Source organism: Pristiophorus japonicus, chromosome Y (genome assembly GCF_044704955.1).
Source record: "Pristiophorus japonicus isolate sPriJap1 chromosome Y, sPriJap1.hap1, whole genome shotgun sequence".
NCBI lineage: Eukaryota > Metazoa > Chordata > Chondrichthyes > Pristiophoridae > Pristiophorus > Pristiophorus japonicus.
This window is the reverse complement of record NC_092011.1, coordinates 37,963,061-37,986,934: the sequence shown is the minus strand read 5'-3', so window position 1 is coordinate 37,986,934 and position 23,874 is coordinate 37,963,061. Positions and strand designations below refer to the sequence as shown.

Genomic DNA, 23,874 nt, shown 5'->3' with positions numbered 1-23,874 from the left:
TTCAGTGAGGAGAGGGAGGCAGTTGTGCCCTGGGAGCGGGAAAACACAAGAACATAAATAGGAGCAGGAGTCGGCAATACAGCCCCTCGAGCCTGCTCCGCCATTTAATACAATCATGGCTGATCCGATCATGGACTCAACTCCACTTCCCGACCCACTCCCCATAACCCCTTATTTCCTTATCGGTTAAGAAACTGTCTATCTCTGTCTTAAATATATTCAATGTCCCAGCTTCCACAGCTCTCTGAGGCAGAGAATTCCACAGATTTACAACCCTCAGAGAAGAAATTCCTCCTCATCTCAGTTTTAAATGGGCGGCCCCTTATTCTAAAACCATGCTCCCTAGTTCTAGTCTCCCCCATCAGTGGAAACATCCTCTCTGCATCCACCTTGTCAAGCCCCCCATAATCTTATACGTTTCCATAAGATCACCTCTCATTCTTCTGTATTCCAATGAGTAGAGGCCCAACCTACTCAACCTTTCCTCAGAAGTCAACCCCCTCATCTCCGGAATCAACCGAGTGAACCTTCTCTGAACTGCCTCCAAAGCAAGTATATCCTTAAATATGGAAACCAAAACTGCACGCAATATTCCAGGTGTGGCCTCACCAATACCTTGTATAACTGTAGCAAGACTTCTCTGCTTTTATACTCCATCCCCTTTGCAATAAAGGCCAAGATTCCATTGGCCTTCCTGATCACTTGCTGTACCTGCATACTATCCTTTTGTGTTCCATGCACCAGGACCCCCAGGTCCCGCTGTACTGCGACACTTTGCAATCTTTCTCCATTTAAATAATAACTTGCTCTTTGATTTTCTTTTCTGCCAAAGTGCATGACCTCACACTTTCCGACATTATACTCCATCTGCCAAATTTTTGCTCACTCACTTAGCCTGTCTATGTCCTTTTGCAAATTTTTTGTATCCTCCTCACACATTGCTTTTCCTCCCATCTTTGTATCGTCAGCAAACTTGGCTACGTTACACTCAGTCCCTTCTTCCAAGTCATTAATATAGATTGTAAATAGTTGGGGTCCCAACACTGATCCCTGTGACACCCCACTAGTTACTGGTTGCCAACCCGAGAATGAACCATTTATCCCGACTCTCTGTTTTCTGTTAGTTAGCCAATCCTCTATCCATGCTAACATATTACCCCCAACCCCGTGAACTTTTATCTTGTGCAGTAACCTTTTATGTGGCACCTTGTTAAATGCCTTCTGGAAGTCCCAATACACCACATCCACTGGTTCCCCTTTATCCACCCTGTTCATTACATCCTCAAAGTATCCCAACAAATTTGTCAAACATGACTTCCCCTTCATAAATCCATGCTGACTCTGCCTGACCGAATTTTGCTTTTCCAAATGTCCTGCTACTGCTTCTTTAATAATGGACTCCAACATTTTCCAACCACAGATGTTAGGCTAACTGGTCTATAGTTTCCTGCTTTTTGTCTGCCTCCTTTTTTAAATAGGGGCGTTACATTTGCAGTTTTCCAATCTGCTGGGACCTCCCCAGAATCCAGGGAATTTTGGTAAATTACAACCAATGCATCCACAATCCCTGCCGCTACTACTCAAGACCCGAGATACAAGCCATCAGGTCCAGGGGATTTATCTGCCTTTAGTCCCATTATCTTACTGAGTACCACCTCCTTTGTGATTGTGTAAATTTCTCCCCCCTATAGCCCCTTGACTATCCGCTGTCGGAATATTGTTAGTATCCTCTACCGTAAAGACTGATACAAAATACTTGGTCCGAGTTTCTGCCATCTCCATGTTCCCCATCACTAATTCCCCGGTCTCGTCCTCTAAGGGACCAACATTTACTTTAGCCATTCTTTTCCTTTTTATACACCTGTTGAAACTCTTGCGATCTCTTTTTATATTTTGTGCTAGTTTACTTTCATAGTCTATCTTCCCTTACCATTTTTTTTGTCATTCTTTGTTGGCTTTTAAAAGCTTCTCAATCTTCTGCTCTCCCACCACTTTGCTTGCCCTTGTTTTTAATTGGATACCATCCTTTATTTCTTTAGTTGGCCACGAATGGCTATCTTTTCTTTTACACCCTTTCCTCATCACTGGAATATATTTTTCCTGAGTTGTGAAATATCTCCTAAAATGTACGCCACTGTTCATCAACCGTCCTACACTTTAATCTATTTTCCCAGTCCACTTTATCCAACTCTGCCCTCGTACCTCTGTAGTCTCCTTTATTTAAGCTTAGTACGCTGGCTAGAGATCCAACTTTCTCGCCCTCCGTCTGAATTTGAAATTCAATCATGCTATGATCACTCATTCCAAGGGGATCCTTTACAAGGAGATTGTTTATTAATCCTGTCTCATTACACAGGACCAGATCTAAGATAGCCTGCACCCTGGTTAGTTCTGTTACATACTGCTCAAGGAACCCGTCCCTTCTGGTCAGAGTAGCCTTGAGGAGGAGTTCACAATCTCCAATCAATATGGAGGTTAAAATCACCCATGATTATTGCTGTTCCCTGATTACAAGCCCCCACTATTTCCTGGTTTATACTCTGACCAACACAGTTGCTACTGTTAGGGGGCCTATAGACTACGCCCATCAGAGACCCTTTCCCTTTATTATTCCTTATTTCCCCCCAAACTGTTTCAACATCCTGATCATTTGAGCCAGTATCGTTTTTTCACTGGATCTTTTCCATTCACATAGCAGATGGGCCCTCGGTATAACGTCACATCCAAAAGACGGCCCCTCCGACAGTGCGGCGCTCCCTCGGCACGGCCCCTCCGACAGTGCGGCGCTCCCTCGGCACGGCCCCTCCGACAGTGCGGCGCTCCCTCGGCACGGCCCCTCCGACAGTGCGGCGCTCCCTCGGCACGGCCCCTCCGACAGTGCGGCGCTCCCTCGGCACGGCCCCTCCGACAGTGCGACGCTCCCTCGGCACGGCACTAGAACATTTAGTGTTTGGGTCTCTGGAGAGGGACTTGAACCCACAACTGTCTGAGGCGCGAGCGCTTCCCACTGAGCCACGGCTGACACAAGGAAGCAAAGCCTTGGGGGCAGGGCAGTAAGAAACTAACAATTTCTACACCCCAATTCTCTCCTGATGGGGTGACACCCTGCCTCACTGGGTTACTGGTCCGCACTTGCTGCTTCACCTCCGGCCCCTCAGCCAAGCGTCTGTTCATCGGGGAAGCTTGACGGAGAGTGAAGGGGGACGAGGGGGTCTGCCTGAACCTACCTGAATGTGTTTTCTGAATGTTCCCCCTCCGCCTCAGGTGGTTCCCGGTTATGGCCACGCTGTTCTCCGCAAGACAGACCCGCGCTACACCTGTCAGCGGGAGTTTGCCCTCAAGCACCTGCCAAACGACCCCATGTTCAAGCTGGTGGCTCAACTCTACAAGATCGTTCCCGGGGTGCTGCTGGACCAGGGCAAGGCCAAGAATCCCTGGCCCAACGTGGACGCACACAGCGGGGTCCTGCTACAGGTGAGAGCTCTGGGGATGGGGGTATAGTGACACACAGCGGGGTCCTGTTACTGGTGAGAGCTCTGGGGATGGGGGGTATAGTGACACCCAGTGGGGTCCTGTTACTGGTGAGAGCTCTGGGGATGGGGGGTATAGTGACACACAGCGGGGTCCTGCTACAGGTGAGAGCTCTGGGGATTGGTGGGGGTGTATAGTGACACCCAGCGGGGTCCTGCTACAGGTGTGTACACGGGCGTCTGGCGGGCCAGACACAGTGATGCGCAGCGACAGAGCTGCACCTGCCTAGGTTCCCAGCCGACAGTACAAAGCGAACACCTGGAGGGTATATCAATCCGTACAGCACGCTTCCCTCTGAAAATAAAGCTCCAACTCCTGCTGGCGCGAAGAACTGGCCCGAGGCCCATAAATACATCAGACAACCTCCTTCCATTTCTGCTTGTGGCAACGCGTGGCGAGCAGGACCTTTACAAAACACTCGACAGTACACGGAACCGACTGTATTTACACAGCATCGGTGATCAGTCTGTACAGTAAACGGGTGTCATCAGGCACCTCTCTGCCTCTCGCTCTGCTTATCTCGCCCCGGAACCCCTCCTGTTTAACCTCGCTGACATTTCATTGATGAGGAGACCTTCCGATTTCTGAATCTTCCGTGATGAACGACCGCCAGACTGAATGATCAGCTGCATCCAAACACACCCAATTCTTCAGCCCAGAGGGCTGCGCAGGCTCAGTCATTGAGCAGATTCAAGGTTTAGAACGATATTTTTTTTGTAAGTTTAAGGGAATCAGTGGGAATGAGGAGTGTGCAGGAAAGTGCAGTTGAGGTACATCAGCCACGGTCTGACTGAAGAGCCAAGCAGGCGAGGGGGGGCTGAATGTCATCTTCCGATTCCTCTATTCATTCTCCTTTCAATAAGCTCATATCTCTCAGTTCCTATAGCGCTGTGATATTCAGCTCAGCCTCAACATCAGACCTGATTCTAAATCCCCTCTCCCTGTACCTACCCCACTGGGCTGTGATTCTAAACCCCCTCTCCCTGTACCGACCCCACTGGGCTGTGATTCTAAACCCCCTCTCCCTGTACCTACCCCACTGGGCTGTGATTCTAAACCCCCTCTCCCTGTACCTACCCCACTGGGCTGTGATTCTAAACCCTCTCTCCCTGTACCTACCCCACTGGGCTGTGATTCTAAACCCCCTCTCCCTGTACCTACCCCACTGGGCTGTGATTCTAAACCCCCTCTCCCTGTACCTACCGCACTGGGCTGTGATTCTAAACCCCCTCTCCCTGTACCTACCCCACTGGGCTGTGATTCTAAACCCTCTCTCCCTGTACCTACCCCACTGGGCTGTGATTCTAAACCCCCTCCCTGTACCTACCCCACTGAGTTGTGATTCTAAACCCCCTCTCCCTGTACCTACCCCACTGGGCTGTGATTCTAAACCCCCTCTCCCTGTACCTACCCCACTGGGCTGTGATTCTAAACCCCCTCTCCCTGTACCGACCCCACTGGGCTGTGATTCTAAACCCCCTCTCCCTGTACCTACCCCACTGTGCTGTGATTCTAAATCCCTTCTCCCTGTACCTACCCCACTGGGCTGTGATTCTAAACCCCATCTCCCTGTACCTACCCCACTGGGCTGTGATTCTAAACCCCCTCTCCCTGTACCTACCCCACTGGGCTGTGATTCTAAATCCCCTCTCCCTGTACCTACCCCACTGGCTGTGATTCTAAATCCCCTCTCCCTGTACCTACCCCACTGGGCTGTGATTCTAAATCCCCTCTCCCTGTACCTACCCCATTGGCTGTGATTCTAAACTCCCTCTCCCTGTACCTACCCCACTGGGCTGTGATTCTAAATCCCCGCTCCCTGTACCTACCCCACTGGGCTGTGATTCTAAATCCCCTCTCCCTGTACCTACCCCACTGGGCTGTGATTCTAAACCCCCTCTCCCTGTACCTACCCCACTGGGCTGTGATTCTAAACCCTCTCTCCCTGTACCTACCCCACTGGGCTGTGATTCTAAACCCCCTCCCTGTACCTACCCCACTGGGTTGTGATTCTAAACCCCCTCTCCCTGTACCTACCCCACTGGGCTGTGATTCTAAACCCCCTCTCCCTGTACCTACCCCACTGGGCTGTGATTCTAAACCCCCTCTCCCTGTACCTACCCCACTGGGCTGTGATTCTAAACCCCCTCTCCCTGTACCTACCCCACTGGGCTGTGATTCTAAACCCCCTCTCCCTGTACCTACCCCACTGGGCTGTGATTCTAAACCCCCTCTCCCTGTACCTACCCCACTGGGCTGTGATTCTAAACCCCCTCTCCCTGTACCGACCCCACTGGGCTGTGTCTGATTCTAAACCCCCTCTCCCTGTACCTACCCCACTGGGCTGTGATTTTATACCCCCTCTCCCTGTAACTACCCCACTGGGCTGTGATTCTAAACCCCCTCTCCCTGTACCTACCCCACTGGGCTGTGTCTGATTCTAAACCATCTCTCCCTGTACCTACCCCACTGGGCTGTGATTCTAAACCCCCTCTCCCTGTACCTACCCCACTGGGCTGTGATTCTAAACCCCCTCTCCCTGTACCTACCCCACTGGGCTGTGATTCTAAACCCCCTCTCCCTGTACCTACCCCACTGGGCTGTGATTCTAAACCCCCTCTCCCAGTACCTACCCCACTGGGCTGTGATTCTAAACCCCCTCTCCCAGTACCTACCCCACTGGGCTGTGATTCTAAACCCCCTCTCCCTGTACCTCTCCCACTGGGCTGTGATTCTAAACCCCCTCTCCCTGTACCTACCCCACTGGGCTGTGTCTGATTCTAAACCCCCTCTCCCTGTACCTACCCCACTGGGCTGTGATTCTAAACCACCTCTCCCAGTACCTACCCCACTGGGCTGTGATTCTAAACACTCTCTACCTGTACCTACCCCACTGGGCTGTGATTCTAAACCCCCTCTCCCTGTACCTCTCCCACTGGGCTGTGATTCTAAATCCCCTCTCCCTGTACCTACCCCACTGGGCTGTGTCTGATTCTAAATCCCCTCTCCCTGTACCTACCCCACTGGGCTGTGATTCTAAACCCCCTCTCCCTGTACCTACCCCACTGGGCTGTGATTCTAAACCCCCTCTCCCTGTACCTACCCCACTGGGCTGTGATTCTAAACCCCCTCTCCCTGTACCTACCTCACTGTGCTGTGATTCTAAATCCCCTCTCCCTGTACCTACCCCACTGGGCTGTGATTCTAAATCCCGTCTCCCTGTACCTACCCCACTGGGCTGTGATTCTAAACCCCCTCTCCCTGTACCTACCCCACTGGGCTGTGATTCTAAACCCCCTCTCCCTGTACCTACCCCACTGGGCTGTGATTCTAAATCCCCTCTCCCTGTACCTACCCCACTGGGCTGTGATTCTAAACCCCCTCTCCCTGTACCTACCCCACTGGGCTGTGATTCTAAACCCCCTCTCCCAGTACCTACCCCACTGGGCTGTGATTCTAAACCCCCTCTCCCAGTACCTACCCCACTGGGCTGTGATTCTAAACCCCCTCTCCCAGTACCTACCCCACTGGGCTGTGATTCTAAACCCCCTCTCCCTGTATCTACCCCACTGGGCTGTGATTCTAAACCCCCTCTCCCTGTACCTACCCCACTGGGCTGTGATTCTAAACCCCCTCTCCCTGTACCTACCCCACTGGGCTGTGATTCTAAACCCCCTCTCCCTGTACCTACCCCACTGGGCTGTGATTCTAAACCCCCTCTCCCTGTACCTACCCCACTGGGCTGTGATTCTAAACCCCCTCTCCCTCTACCTACCCCACTGGGCTGTGATTCTAAACCCCCTCTCCCCGTACCTACCCCACTGGGCTGTGATTCTAAACCCCCTCTCCCTGTACCTACCCCACTGGGCTGTGATTCTAAACCCCCTCTCCCTGTACCTACCCCACTGGGCTGTGTCTGATTCTAAACCCCCTCTCCCTGTACCTACCCCACTGGGCTGTGATTCTAAACCCCCTCTCCCTGTACCTACCCCACTGGGCTGTGATTCTAAACCCCCTCTCCCTGTCCCTCCCCCACTGGGCTGTGATTCTAAACCCCCTCTCCCTGTACCTACCCCACTGGGCTGTGATTCTAAACCCCCTCTCCCTGTACCTACCCCACTGGGCTGTGATTCTAAACCCCTCTCCCTGTACCTACCTCACTGGGCTGTGATTCTAAACCCCCTCTCCCTGTACCTACCCCACTGGGCTGTGATTCTAAACCCCCTCTCCCTGTACCTACCCCACTGGGCTGTGATTCTAAACCCCCTCTCCCTGTACCGACCCCACTGGGCTGTGATTCTAAACCCCCTCTCCCTGTACCTACCCCACTGGGCTGTGATTCTAAACCCTCTCTCCCTGTACCTACCCCACTGGGCTGTGATTCTAAACCCCCTCTCCCTGTACCTACCCCACTGGGCTGTGATTCTAAACCCCCTCTCCCTGTACCTACCCCACTGGGCTGTGATTCTAAACCCCCTCTCCCTGTACCTACCCCACTGGGCTGTGATTCTAAACCCCCTCTCCCTGTACCTACCCCACTGGGCTGTGATTCTAAATCCCCTCTCCCTGTACCTACCCCACTGGGCTGTGATTCTAAATCCCCTCTCCCTGTACCTACTCCACTGGGCTGTGATTCTAAATCCTCTCTCCCTGTACCTACCCCACTGGGCTGTGATTCTAAACCCCCTCTCCCTGTACCTACCCCACTGGGCTGTGATTCTAAAACCCCTCTCCCTGTCCCTACCACACTGGGCTGTGATTCTAAACCCCCTCTCCCTGTACATATCCCACTGGGCTGTGATTCTAAACCCCCTCTCCCTGTACCTACCCCACTGGGCTGTGATTCTAAACCCCCTCTCCCTGTACCTACCCCACTGGGCTGTGATTCTAAACCCCCTCTCGCTGTACCTACCCCACTGGGCTGTGATTCTAAACCCCCTCTCCCAGTACCTACCCCACTGGGCTGTGATTCTAAACCCCCTCTCCCTGTACCTACCCCACTGGGCTGTGATTCTAAATCCGCTCTCCCTGTACCGACCCCACTGGGCTGTGTCTGATTCTAAACCCCCTCTCCCTGTACCTACCCCACTGGGCTGTGATTCTAAACCCTCTCTCCCTGTACCTACCCCACTGGGCTGTGTCTGATTCTAAACCCCCTCTCCCTGTACCTACCCCACTGGGCTGTGTCTGATTCTAAACCCCCTCTCCCTGTACCTACCCCACTGGGCTGTGTCTGATTCTAAACCCCCTCTCCCTGTACCTACCCCACTGGGCTGTGATTCTAAACCCCCTCTCCCTGTACCGACCCCACTGGGCTGTGATTCTAAACCCCCTCTCCCTGTACCTACCCCACTGGGCTGTGATTCTAAACCCCCTCTCCCTGTACCTACCCCACTGGGCTGTGATTCTAAACCCCCTCTCCCTATACCTACTCCACTGGGCTGTGATTCTAAACCCCCTCTCCCTGTACCTACCCCACTGGGCTGTGATTCTAAACCCCGTCTCCCTGTACCTACCCCACTGGGCTGTGATTCTAAACCCCCTCTCCCTGTACCTACCCCACTGGGCTGTGATTCTAAACCCCTCTCCCTGCACATACCCCACTGGGCTGTGATTCTAACCCCCTTTCCCTGTACCTACCCCACTGGGCTGTGATTCTAAACCCCCTCTCCCTGTACCTACCCCACTGGGCTGTGATTCTAAACCCTCTCTCCCTGTACCTACCCCACTGGGCTGTGATTCTAAACCCCCTCTCCCTGTACCTACCCCACTGGGCTGTGTCTGATTCTAAACCCCCTCTCCCTGTACCTACCCCACTGGGCTGTGTCTGATTCTAAACCCCCTCTCCCTGTACCTACCCCACTGGGCTGTGTCTGATTCTAAACCCCCTCTCCCTGTACCTACCCCACTGGGCTGTGATTCTAAACCCCCTCTCCCTGTACCTACCCCACTGGGCTGTGTCTGATTCTAAACCCCCTCTCCCTGTACCTACCCCACTGGGCTGTGATTCTAAACCCTCTCTCCCTGTACCTACCCCACTGGGCTGTGATTCTAAACCCCATCCCTGTACCTACCCCACTGGGTTTTGATTCTAAACCCCCTCTCCCTGTACCTACCCCACTGGGCTGTGATTCTAAACCCCCTCTCCCTGGACCTACCCCACTGGGCTGTGATTCTAAACCCCCTCTCCCTGTACCTACCCCACTGGGCTGTGATTCTAAACCCCCTCTCCCTGTACCTACCCCACTGGGCTGTGATTCTAAACCCCCTCTCCCTGTACCTACCCCACTGGGCTGTGATTCTAAACCCCCTCTCCCTGTACCTACCCCACTGTGCTGTGATTCTAAATCCCCTCTCCCTGTACCTACCCCACTGGGCTGTGATTCTAAACCCCGTCTCCCTGTACCTACCCCACTGGGCTGTGTCTGATTCTAAACCCCCTCTCCCTGTACCTACCCCAATGGGCTGTGATTCTAAACCCCCTCTCCCTGTACCTACCCCACTGGGCTGTGATTCTAAACCCCCTCTCCCTGTACCTACCCCACTGGGCTGTGATTCTAAATCCCCGCTCCCTGTACCTACCCCACTGGGCTGTGATTCTAAATCCCCTCTCCCTGTACCTACCCCACTGGGCTGTGATTCTAAACCCCCTCTCCCTGTACCTACCCCACTGGGCTGTGATTCTAAACCCTCTCTCCCTGTACCTCCCCCACTGGGCTGTGATTCTAAACCCCCTCCCTGTACCTACCCCACTGGGTTTTGATTCTAAACCCCCTCTCCCTGTACCTACCCCACTGGGCTGTGATTCTAAACCCCCTCTCCCTGTACCTACCCCACTGGGCTGTGATTCTAAACCCCCTCTCCCTGTACCTACCCCACTGGGCTGTGATTCTAAACCCCCTCTCCCTGTACCTACCCCACTGGGCTGTGATTCTAAACCCCCTCTCCCTGTACCTACCCCACTGTGCTGTGATTCTAAATCCCCTCTCCCTGTACCTACCCCACTGGGCTGTGATTCTAAACCCCGTCTCCCTGTACCTACCCCACTGGGCTGTGTCTGATTCTAAACCCCCTCTCCCTGTACCTACCCCACTGGGCTGTGATTCTAAACCCTCTCTCCCTGTACCTCCCCCACTGGGCTGTGTCTGATTCTAAACCCCCTCTCCCTGTACCTACCCCACTGGGCTGTGTCTGATTCTAAATCCCCTCTCCCTGTACCTACCCCACTGGGCTGTGATTCTAAACCCCCTCTCCCTGTACCTACCCCACTGGGCTGTGATTCTAAACTCCCTCTCCCTGTACCTACCCCACTGGGCTGTGATTCTAAACCCCCTCTCCCTGTACCTACCCCACTGGGCTGTGATTCTAAACCCCCTCTCCCTGTACCTACCCCACTGGGCTGTGTCTGATTCTAAACCCCCTCTCCCTGTACCTACCCCACTGGGCTGTGATTCTAAACCCCCTCTCCCTGTACCTACCCCACTGGGCTGTGATTCTAAACCCCCTCTCCCTGTACCTACCCCACTGGGCTGTGATTCTAAACCCCCTCTCCCTGTACCTACCCCACTGGGCTGTGATTCTAAACCCTCTCTCCCTGTACCTAACCCACTGGGCTGTGATTCTAAACCCCCTCCCTGTACCTACCCCACTGGGTTGTGATTCTAAACCCCCTCTCCCTGTACCTACCCCACTGGGCTGTGATTCTAAACCCCCTCTCCCTGTACCTACCCCACTGGGCTGTGATTCTAAACCCCCTCTCCCTGTACCTACCCCACTGGGCTGTGATTCTAAACCCCCTCTCCCTGTACCTACCCCACTGGGCTGTGATTCTAAACCCCCTCTCCCTGTACCTACCCCACTGGGCTGTGTCTGATTCTAAACCCCCTCTCCCTGTACCTACCCCACTGGGCTGTGATTCTAAACCCCCTCTCCCAGTACCTACCCCACTGGGCTGTGATTCTAAACCTTCTCCCTGTACCTTCCCCACTGGGCTGTGTCTGATTCTAAACCCCCTCTCCCTGTTCCTACCCCACTGGGCTGTGATTCTAAACCCCCTCTCCCTGTACCTACCCCACTGGGCTGTGATTCTAAACCCCCTCTCCCTGTACCTACCCCACTGGGCTGTGTCTGATTCTAAACCATCTCTCCCTGTACCTACCCCACTGGGCTGTGATTCTAACCCCTCTCTCCCTGTACCTACCCCACTGGGCTGTGATTCTAAACCCCCTCTCCCTGTACCTACCCCACTGGGCTGTGATTCTAAATCCCCTCTCCCTGTACCTACCCCACTGGGCTGTGATTCTAAACCCCCTCTCCCTGTACCTACCCCACTGGGCTGTGATTCTAAACCCTCTCTCCCTGTACCTACCCCACTGGGCTGTGTCTGATTCTAAACCCCCTCTCCCTGTACCTACCCCACTGGGCTGTAATTCTAAATCCCCTGTACCTACCCCACTGGGCTGTGATTCTAAACCCCCTCTCCCTGTACCTACCCCACTGGGCTGTGATTCTAAACCCCCTCTCCCTGTACCTACCCCACTGGGCTGTGATTCTAAACCCCCTCTCCCTGCACCTACCCCACTGGGCTGTGATTCTAAACCCCCTCTCCCTGCACCTACCCCACTGGGCTGTGATTCTAAACCCCCTCTCCCTGCACCTACCCCACTGGGCTGTGATTCTAAACCCCCTCTCCCTGTACCTACCCCACTGGGCTGTGATTCTAAACCCCCTCTCCCTGTACCGACCCCACTGGGCTGTGATTCTAAACCCCCTCTCCCTGTACCTACCCCACTGGGCTGTGATTCTAAACCCTCTCTCCCTGTACCTGCCCCACTGGGCTGTGATTCTAAACCCCCTCTCCCTGTACCTACCCCACTGGGCTGTGATTCTAAAACCCCTCTCCCTGTACCTACCCCACTGGGCTGTGATTCTAAACCTCCTCTCCCTGTACCTACCCTCTGGGCTGCGATTCTAAACCCCCTCTCCCTGTACCTACCCCACTGGGCTGTGATTCTAAACCCCCTCTCCCTGCACCTACCCCACTGGGCTGTGATTCTAAACCCCCTCTCCCTGTCCCTACCCCACTGGGCTGTGGTTCTAAACCCCCTCTCCCTGTACATACCCCACTGGGCTGTGATTCTAAACCCCCTCTCCCTGTACCTACCCCACTGGGCTGTGATTCTAAACCCCCTCTCCCTGTACCTACCCCACTGGGCTGTGATTCTAAACCCCCTCTCGCTGTACCTACCCCACTGGGCTGTGATTCTAAACCCCCTCTCCCAGTACCTACCCCACTGGGCTGTGATTCTAAACCCCCTCTCCCTGTACCTACCCCACTGGGCTGTGATTCTAAATCCGCTCTCCCTGTACCGACCCCACTGGGCTGTGTCTGATTCTAAACCCCCTCTCCCTGTACCTACCCCACTGGGCTGTGATTCTAAACCCTCTCTCCCTGTACCTACCCCACTGGGCTGTGTCTGATTCTAAACCCCCTCTCCCTGTACCTACCCCACTGGGCTGTGTCTGATTCTAAACCCCCTCTCCCTGTACCTACCCCACTGGGCTGTGTCTGATTCTAAACCCCCTCTCCGTGTACCTACCCCACTGGGCTGTGATTCTAAACCCCCTCTCCCTGTACCTACCCCACTGGGCTGTGATTCTAAACCCCCTCTCCCTGTACCGACCCCACTGGGCTGTGATTCTAAACCCCCTCTCCCTGTACCTACCCCACTGGGCTGTGATTCTAAACCCCCTCTCCCTGTACCTACCCCACTGGGCTGTGATTCTAAACCCCCTCTCCCTATACCTACTCCACTGGGCTGTGATTCTAAACCCCCTCTCCCTGTACCTACCCCACTGGGCTGTGATTCTAAACCCCGTCTCCCTGTACCTACCCCACTGGGCTGTGATTCTAAACCCCCTCTCCCTGTACCTACCCCACTGGGCTGTGATTCTAAACCCCTCTCCCTGCACATACCCCACTGGGCTGTGATTCTAACCCCCTTTCCCTGTACCTACCCCACTGGGCTGTGATTCTAAACCCTCTCTCCCTGTACCTACCCCACTGGGCTGTGATTCTAAACCCTCTCTCCCTGTACCTACCCCACTGGGCTGTGATTCTAAACCCCCTCTCCCTGTACCTACCCCACTGGGCTGTGTCTGATTCTAAACCCTCTCTCCCTGTACCTACCCCACTGGGCTGTGATTCTAAACCCTCTCTCCCTGTACCTACCCCACTGGGCTGTGATTCTAAACCCCATCCCTGTACCTACCCCACTGGGTTTTGATTCTAAACCCCCTCTCCCTGTACCGACCCCACTGGGCTGTGATTCTAAACCCCCTCTCCCTGGACCTACCCCACTGGGCTGTGATTCTAAACCCCCTCTCCCTGTACCTACCCCACTGGGCTGTGATTCTAAACCCCCTCTCCCTGTACCTACCCCACTGGGCTGTGATTCTAAACCCCCTCTCCCTGTACCTACCCCACTGGGCTGTGATTCTAAACCCCCTCTCCCTGTACCTACCCCACTGTGCTGTGATTCTAAACCCCGTCTCCCTGTACCTACCCCACTGGGCTGTGTCTGATTCTAAACCCCCTCTCCCTGTACCTACCCCACTGGGCTGTGATTCTAAACCCCCTCTCCCTGTACCTACCCCACTGGGCTGTGATTCTAAACCCTCTCTCCCTGTACCTTCCCCACTGGGCTGTGTCTGATTCTAAACCCCCTCTCCCTGTTCCTACCCCACTGGGCTGTGATTCTAAACCCCCTCTCCCTGTACCTACCCCACTGGGCTGTGATTCTAAACCCCCTCTCCCTGTACCTACCCCACTGGGCTGTGTCTGATTCTAAACCATCTCTCCCTGTACCTACCCCACTGGGCTGTGATTCTAACCCCTCTCTCCCTGTACCTACCCCACTGGGCTGTGATTCTAAACCCCCTCTCCCTGTACCTACCCCACTGGGCTGTGATTCTAAACCCCCTCTCCCTGTACCTACCCCACTGGGCTGTGATTCTAAATCCGCTCTCCCTGTACCTACCCCACTGGGCTGTGATTCTAAACCCCCTCTCCCTGTACCTACCCCACTGGGCTGTGATTCTAAACCCCCTCTCCCTGTACCTACCCCACTGGGCTGTGATTCTAAATCCCCTCTCCCTGTACCTACCCTCTGGGCTGTGATTCTAAACCCCCTCTCCCTGTACCTACGCCACTGGGCTGTGATTCTAAACCCCCTCTCCCTGTACCTACCCCACTAGGCTGTGATTCTAAACCCTCTCTCCCTGTACCTAACCCACTGGGCTGTGATTCTAAACCCCCTCCCTGTACCTACCCCACTGGGTTGTGATTCTAAACCCCCTCTCCCTGTACCTACCCCACTGGGCTGTGATTCTAAACCCCCTCTCCCTGTACCTACCCCACTGGGCTGTGATTCTAAACCCCCTCTCCCTGTACCTACCCCACTGGGCTGTGTCTGATTCTAAACCCCCTCTCCCTGTACCTACCCCACTGGGCTGTGATTCTAAACCCCCTCTCCCAGTACCTACCCCACTGGGCTGTGATTCTAAACCTTCTCCCTGTACCTTCCTCACTGGGCTGTGTCTGATTCTGAACCCCCTCTCCCTGTTCCTACCCCACTGGGCTGTGATTCTAAACCCCCTCTCCCTGTACCTACCCCACTGGGCTGTGATTCTAAACCCCCTCTCCCTGTACCTACCCCACTGGGCTGTGATTCTAAACCCCCTCTCCCTGTACCTACCCCACTGGGCTGTGTCTGATTCTAAACCATCTCTCCCTGTACCTACCCCACTGGGCTGTGATTCTAACCCCTCTCTCCCTGTACCTACCCCACTGGGCTGTGATTCTAAACCCCCTCTCCCTGTACCTACCCCACTGGGCTGTGATTCTAAACCCCCTCTCCCTGTACCTACCCCACTGGGCTGTGATTCTAAACCCCCTCTCCCTGTACCTACCCCACTGGGCTGTGATTCTAAACCCTCTCTCCCTGTACCTACCCCACTGGGCTGTGTCTGATTCTAAACCCCCTCTCCCTGTACCTACCCCACTGGGCTGTGATTCTAAACCCACTCTCCCTGTACCTACCCCACTGGGCTGTGATTCTAAACCCCCTCTCCCTGTACCTACCCCACTGGGCTGTGATTCTAAACCCCCTCTCCCTGTACCTACCCCACTGGGCTGTAATTCTAAACCCTCTCTCCCTGTACCTACCCCACTGGGCTGTGATTCTAAACCCCATCTCCCTGTACCTACCCCACTGGGCTGTGATTCTAAACCCCCTCTCCCTGTACCTACCCCACTGGGCTGTGTCTGATTCTAAATCCCCTCTCCCTGTACCTACCCCACTGGGCTGTGTCTGATTCTAAATCCCCTCTCCCTGTACCTACCCCACTGGGCTGTGATTCTAAACCCCCTCTCCCTGTACCTACCCCACTGGGCTGTGATTCTAAACCCCCTCTCCCTGTACCTACCCCACTGGGCTGTGATTCTTAATCCCCTCTCCCTGTACCTACCCCACTGGGCTGTGATTCTAAACCCCCTCTCCCTGTACCTACCCCACTGGGCTGTGATTCTAAACCCCCTCTCCCTGTACCTACCCCACTGGGCTGTGATTCTAAACCCTCTCTCCCTGTACCTACCCCACTGGGCTGTGATTCTAAACCCCCTCCCTGTACCTACCCCACTGGGCTGTGATTCTAAACCCTCTCTCCCTGTACCTACCCCACTGGGCTGTGATTCTAAACCCCCTCTCCCTGTACCTACCCCACTGGGCTGTGATTCTAAACCCCCTCTCCCTGTACCTACCCCACTGGGCTGTGATTCTAAACCCCCTCTCCCTGTACCTACCCCACTGGGTTGTGTCTGATTCTAAACCCCCTCTCCCTGTACCTACCCCACTGGGCTGTGATTCTAAACCCCCTCTCCCTGTACCTACCCCACTGGGCTGTGATTCTAAACCCCCTCCCTGTCCCTACCCCACTGAGCTGTGATTCTAAACCCCCTCTCCCTGTACCTACCCCACTGGGCTGTGATTCTAAACCCCCTCTCCCTGTACCTACCCCACTGGGCTGTGATTCTAAACCCCCTCCCTGTACCTACCCCACTGGGCTGTGATTCTAAACCCCCTCTCCCTGTAACTACCCCACTGGGCTGTGATTCTAAATCCCCTGTCCCTGTACCTACCCCACTGGGCTGTGATTCTAAACCCCCTCTCCCTGTACCTACCCCACTGGGCTGTGATTCTAAATCCCCTGTCCCTGTACCTACCCCACTGGGCTGTGATTCTAAACCCCCTCTCCCTGTACCTACCCCACTGGGCTGTGATTCTAAACCCCCTCTCCCTGTACCTACCCCACTGGGCTGTGTCTGATTCTAAACCCCCTCTCCCTGTACCTACCCCACTGGGCTGTGATTCTAAACCCACTCTCCCTGTAACTACCCCACTGGGCTGTGATTCTAAATCCCCTGTCCCTGTACCTACCCCACTGGGCTGTGATTCTAAACCCCCTCTCCCTGTACCTACCCCACTGGGCTGTGATTCTAAATCCCCTCTCCCTGTACCTACCCCACTGGGCTGTGATTCTAAACCCCCTCTCCCTGTACCTACCCCACTGGGCTGTGATTCTAAATCCCCGCTCCCTGTACCTACCCCACTGGGCTGTGATTCTAAATCCCCTCTCCCTGTACCTACCCCACTGGGCTGTGATTCTAAACCCCCTCTCCCTGTTCCTACCACACTGGGCTGTGATTCTAAACCCTCTCTCCCTGTACCTACCCCACTGGGCTGTGTCTGATTCTAAACCCCCTCTCCCTGTACCTACCCCACTGGGCTGTGATTCTAAACCCCCTCTCCCTGTACCTACCCCACTGGGCTGTGATTCTAAACTCCCTCTCCCTGTACCTACCCCACTGGGCTGTGATTCTAAATCCCCGCTCCCTGTACCTACCCCACTGGGCTGTGATTCTAAATCCCCTCTCCCTGTACCTACCCCACTGGGCTGTGATTCTAAACCCCCTCTCCCTGTACCTACCATACTGGGCTGTGACTCTAAACCCTCTCTCCCTGTTCCTACCCCACTGGGCTGTGTCTGATTCTAAACCCCCTCTCCCTGTACCTCCCCCACTGGGCTGTGATTCTAAATCCCCTCTCCCTGTACCTGCCCCCCTGGGCTGTGATTCTAAACCCCCTCTCCCTGTTCCTACCCCACTGAGCTGTGATTCTAAACCCTCTCTCCCTGTTCCTACCCCACTGGGCTGTGTCTGATTCTAAATCCCCTCTCCCTGTACCTCCCCACTGGGCTGTGATTCTAAACCCCCTCTCCCTGTACCTACCCCACTGGGCTGTGATTCTAAATCCCCTCTCCCTGTACCTACCCCACTGGGCTGTGATTCTAAACCCCCTCTCCCTGCACCTACCCCACTGGGCTGTGATTCTAAATCCCCGCTCCCTGTACCTACCCCACTGGGCTGTGATTCTAAATCCCCTCTCCCTGTACCTACCCCACTGGGCTGTGATTCTAAACCCCCTCTCCCTGTTCCTACCCCACTGGGCTGTGATTCTAAACCCCCTCTCCCTGTACCTACCCCACTGGGCTGTGATTCTAAATCCCCGCTCCCTGTACCTACCCCACTGGGCTGTGATTCTAAATCCCCTCTCCCTGTACCTACCCCACTGGGCTGTGATTCTAAACCCCCTCTCCCTGTACCTACCCCACTGGGCTGTGATTCTAAACCCCCTCTCCCTGTACCTTCCCCACTGGGCTGTGATTCTAAATCCCCTCTTCCTGTACCTACTCCACTGGGCTGTGATTCTAAACCCCCTCTCCCTGTACCTACCCCACTGGGCTGTGATTCTAAACCCCCTCTCCCTGTACTTACCCCACTGGGCTGTGATTCTAAACCCCCTCTCCCTGTACCTACCCCACTGGGCTGTGATTCTAAACCCCCTCTCCCTGTACCTACCCCACTGGGCTGTGATTCTAAACCCCCTCTCCCTGTACCTACCCCACTGGGCTGTGATTCTAAATCCCCGCTCCCTGTACCTACCCCACTGGGCTGTGATTCTAAATCCCCTCTCCCTGTACCTACCCCACTGGGCTGTGATTCTAAACCCCCTCTCCCTGTTCCTACCACACTGGGCTGTGATTCTAAACCCTCTCTCCCTGTACCTACCCCACTGGGCTGTGATTCTAAACCCCCTCTCCCTGTTCCTACCACACTGGGCTGTGTCTGATTCTAAACCCCCTCTCCCTGTACCTACCCCACTGGGCTGTGATTCTAAACCCCCTCTCCCTGTACCTACCCCACTGGGCTGTGATTCTAAACCCCCTCTCCCTGTACCTACCCCACTGGGCTGTGATTCTAAATCCCCGCTCCCTGTACCTACCCCACTGGGCTGTGATTCTAAATCCCCTCTCCCTGTACCTACCCCACTGGGCTGTGATTCTAAACCCCCTCTCCCTGTACCTACCATACTGGGCTGTGACTCTAAACCCTCTCTCCCTGTTCCTACCCCACTGGGCTGTGTCTGATTCTAAACCCCCTCTCCCTGTACCTCCCCCACTGGGCTGTGATTCTAAATCCCCTCTCCCTGTACCTACCCCACTGGGCTGTGATTCTAAACCCCCTCTCCCTGCACCTACCCCACTGGGATGCGATTCTAAACCCCCTCTCCCTGTACCTACCCCACTGGGCTGTGATTCTAAACCCCCTCTCCCTGTACCTACCCCACTGGGCTGTGATTCTAAACCCCCTCTCCCTGTACCTACCCCACTGGGCTGTGATTCTAAACCCCCTCTCCCTGTACCTACCCCACTGGGCTGTGATTCTAAACCCCCTCTCCCTGTACCTACCCCACTGGGCTGTGATTCTAAACCCCCTCTCCCTGTACCTACCCCACTGGGCTGTGTCTGATTCTAAATCCCCTGTCCCTGTACCTACCCTACTGGGCTGTGATTCTAAACCCCCTCTCCCTGTACCTACCCCACTGGGCTGTGATTCTAAACCCCCTCTCCCTGTACCTACCCCACTGGGCTGTGATTCTAAACCCCCTCTCCCTGTACCTACCCCTCTGGGCTCTGTCTGATTCTAAACCCCCTCTCCCTGTACCTACCCCACTGGGCTGTGATTCTAAACCCCCTCTCCCTGTACCTACCATACTGGGCTGTGACTCTAAACCCCCTCTCCCTGTACCTACCCCACTGGGCTGTGATTCTAAACCCCCTCTCCCTGTACCTACCCCACTGGGCTGTGTCTGATTCTAAACCCCCTCTCCCTGTACCTACCCCACTGGGCTGTGATTCTAAACCCTCTCTCCCTGTACCTACCCCACTGGGCTGTGATTCTAAACCCCATCCCTGTACCTACCCCACTGGGTTTTGATTCTAAACCCCCTCTCCCTGTACCTACCCCACTGGGCTGTGATTCTAAACCCCCTCTCCCTGGACCTACCCCACTGGGCTGTGATTCTAAACCCCCTCTCCCTGTACCTACCCCACTGGGCTGTGATTCTAAACCCCCTCTCCCTGCACCTACCCCACTGGGCTGTGATTCTAAATCCCCGCTCCCTGTACCTACCCCACTGGGCTGTGATTCTAAATCCCCTCTCCCTGTACCTACCCCACTGGGCTGTGATTCTAAACCCCCTCTCCCTGTTCCTACCCCACTGGGCTGTGATTCTAAACCCCCTCTCCCTGTTCCTACCCCACTGGGCTGTGATTCTAAACCCCCTCTCCCTGTACCTACCCCACTGGGCTGTGATTCTAAATCCCCGCTCCCTGTACCTACCCCACTGGGCTGTGATTCTAAATCCCCTCTCCCTGTACCTACCCCACTGGGCTGTGATTCTAAACCCCCTCTCCCTGTACCTACCCCACTGGGCTGTGATTCTAAACCCCCTCTCCCTGTACCTTCCCCACTGGGCTGTGATTCTAAATCCCCTCTTCCTGTACCTACTCCACTGGGCTGTGATTCTAAACCCCCTCTCCCTGTACCTACCCCACTGGGCTGTGATTCTAAACCCCCTCTCCCTGTACTTACCCCACTGGGCTGTGATTCTAAACCCCCTCTCCCTGTACCTACCCCACTGGGCTGTGATTCTAAACCCCCTCTCCCTGTACCTACCCCACTGGGCTGTGATTCTAAACCCCCTCTCCCTGTACCTACCCCACTGGGCTGTGATTCTAAATCCCCGCTCCCTGTACCTACCCCACTGGGCTGTGATTCTAAATCCCCTCTCCCTGTACCTACCCCACTGGGCTGTGATTCTAAACCCCCTCTCCCTGTTCCTACCACACTGGGCTGTGATTCTAAACCCTCTCTCCCTGTACCTACCCCACTGGGCTGTGATTCTAAACCCCCTCTCCCTGTTCCTACCACACTGGGCTGTGTCTGATTCTAAACCCCCTCTCCCTGTACCTACCCCACTGGGCTGTGATTCTAAACCCCCTCTCCCTGTACCTACCCCACTGGGCTGTGATTCTAAACCCCCTCTCCCTGTACCTACCCCACTGGGCTGTGATTCTAAATCCCCGCTCCCTGTACCTACCCCACTGGGCTGTGATTCTAAATCCCCTCTCCCTGTACCTACCCCACTGGGCTGTGATTCTAAACCCCCTCTCCCTGTACCTACCATACTGGGCTGTGACTCTAAACCCTCTCTCCCTGTTCCTACCCCACTGGGCTGTGTCTGATTCTAAACCCCCTCTCCCTGTACCTCCCCCACTGGGCTGTGATTCTAAATCCCCTCTCCCTGTACCTACCCCACTGGGCTGTGATTCTAAACCCCCTCTCCCTGCACCTACCCCACTGGGATGCGATTCTAAACCCCCTCTCCCTGTACCTACCCCACTGGGCTGTGATTCTAAACCCCCTCTCCCTGTACCTACCCCACTGGGCTGTGATTCTAAACCCCCTCTCCCTGTACCTACCCCACTGGGCTGTGATTCTAAACCCCCTCTCCCTGTACCTACCCCACTGGGCTGTGATTCTAAACCCCCTCTCCCTGTACCTACCCCACTGGGCTGTGATTCTAAACCCCCTCTCCCTGTACCTACCCCACTGGGCTGTGATTCTAAACCCCCTCTCCCTGTACCTACCCCACTGGGCTGTGTCTGATTCTAAATCCCCTGTCCCTGTACCTACCCTACTGGGCTGTGATTCTAAACCCCCTCTCCCTGTACCTACCCCACTGGGCTGTGATTCTAAACCCCCTCTCCCTGTACCTACCCCACTGGGCTGTGATTCTAAACCCCCTCTCCCTGTACCTACCCCTCTGGGCTCTGTCTGATTCTAAACCCCCTCTCCCTGTACCTACCCCACTGGGCTGTGATTCTAAACCCCCTCTCCCTGTACCTACCCCTCTGGGCTGTGTCTGATTCTAAACCCCCTCTCCCTGTACCTACCCCACTGGGCTGTGATTCTAAACCCCCTCTCCCTGTACCTACCCCACTGGGCTGTGATTCAAAACCCCCTCTCCCTGTACCTACCCCACTGGGCTGTGATTCTAAACCCCCTCTCCCTGTACCTACCCCACTGGGCTGTGATTCTAAACCCTCTCTCCCTGTACCTACCCCACTGGGCTGTGATTCGAAACCCCCTCTCCCTGTACCTACCCCACTGGGCTGTGATTCTAAATCCCCTCTCCCTGTACCTACCCCACTGGGCTGTCTGATTTTAAATCCCCAATGAGGGGCTGATGCTTTGCTTGCGAGGGAAAAATGAGACGAATGGTCTTGGCTCAAGTTATGACTGCTTATGACTTATCCCTGTTTACAAATCCCTCCCTATCTCTGTCACCTCCTCCAGCCCCACAACCCCCCAAGATGTCTGCGCTCCTCTAATTCTGACCTCCTGATCATCCCTGATTATAATCGCTCTACCATCTGGTGGCCGTGTCTTCTGTTGTTTGGGCCCCAAGCTCTCGAACTCCCTCCCTAAACCTCTCTGTCTCTATATCCTCGTTCAGCACGATTCTTAAAACCTCCCTCTTTGACCAAGTTTTTGGTCACCTGTAATTTCTCTGTGGCTCAGTGTCAAATTTATTTGTTTTGTCTTGAAACACTGCTGATAAGTGCCTTGGGGCGTTTTACTACGTTAAAGGCGCTATATAAATCTAAATGGTTGCAGTCCCTGTGCCCAAGGCGCACTACTGCTGCCTAGTGGTGGTATCGGGACACTGCACCCTGCGCTCACCTGTTTAACTTTACCTGCTCGGCAACCTGTGCATGTTTGAACAGTTCGTGCCACTCTCTAATGGCCATGTGCCTTCTCTCTCTCTCTCTCTGTCTCCCGCAGTATTACGGAATGAAGGAGATGAATTACTACACGGTGTTGTTCGGAGTGTCGAGGGCCCTCGGAGTTCTCTCTCAGCTGATCTGGAGCCGTGCGCTGGGCTTTCCCCTGGAGAGACCAAAGTCCATGAGCACGGACGGCCTGATCAAGCTGGTGGACGCCAAGTCTGGATAAACCCCCCACCCCACCCCACCCCCCCAACGGAAGGGAGCCAGCTGGCACTCGAGGTCAATGCCCAGCACACACACACACACAGCACTGGCGCTTGAAACCGCTGGAAGCAGGATAACCTGACGGATGAGATAGTTTGTTTTATTTTTGTGAGAGGGGAAAATTGCAGAAAGTTATAAACTGTGGAGAGGACTTAATTTAATTATTGCTACTTTTTTTTAAAAAAAAATGTCCGGGCTGTTTGTGTTAACCTGCAGTTTGTACAGACACACAGGCAGGCGCACACGAGCGAGCGCACACACACTCCTTGGGAAAATTTCAGAGACGAGGCAAGCAGACTTTGGCTGCAAACAGTCTCCGATAGGGTTGTAGAGAGAGAGAGTTGTAAAACGTATTTGTGTAAATGTACTGATCATGTCTCATGCCTCAGGTTGTTCTGCAAACAAAATGGAAATAAATGTTTTTATTACTGAGTCGGTTCAAGAGCGTGATGCTTTGGTGTGAAGTCTGGGAGAGGGGGAAAAGGGTGTCCCGTTTCCCCGTGACCCCCTAACTGTCCGTCGCTGAGCGAGTGGGAGGGGTAGCATCTGACTGAGCGCCAGTCGCCCCCTCCCATTTCTCACCACCATGCCGCCCCTCGGTAACATCATCCGCAAACACACGGCCGTCAGTTTCCACATGTACACTGCCACTTCCCTAAATTGTCAGACTGCTTGTCCCAGCATCCAGTTCTGGATGAGCAGGAATGTTCTCCCAATTGAATATTGGGCAAGACCGAAGCCATTGTTTTGGGTCCCCGCCACAAACTCTCTTCCCTCGCCCACGACTCCCTCCCTCTCCCCCAACTCCTGTCTGAGGCTGAACCA

The 23,874-nt window shown here is 54.5% G+C and overlaps 1 protein-coding gene across 1 annotated transcript in view; it reads left to right on the top strand.

Moving 5' to 3' along the window:
• The window catches only part of cs (citrate synthase), an 82,255-nt gene extending 58,774 nt beyond the window's left edge, over nt 1-23,481 (top strand). Inside the window, exons 10-11 of the mRNA XM_070869816.1 lie at nt 3,265-3,474; nt 22,841-23,481. Coding sequence (XP_070725917.1) covers nt 3,265-3,474; nt 22,841-23,011 — 381 coding nt within the window. The 3' untranslated portion in view covers nt 23,012-23,481. The remainder of the gene's footprint in view (nt 1-3,264; nt 3,475-22,840) is intronic.
• The last annotated feature ends 393 nt before the right edge of the window (nt 23,482-23,874 follow it).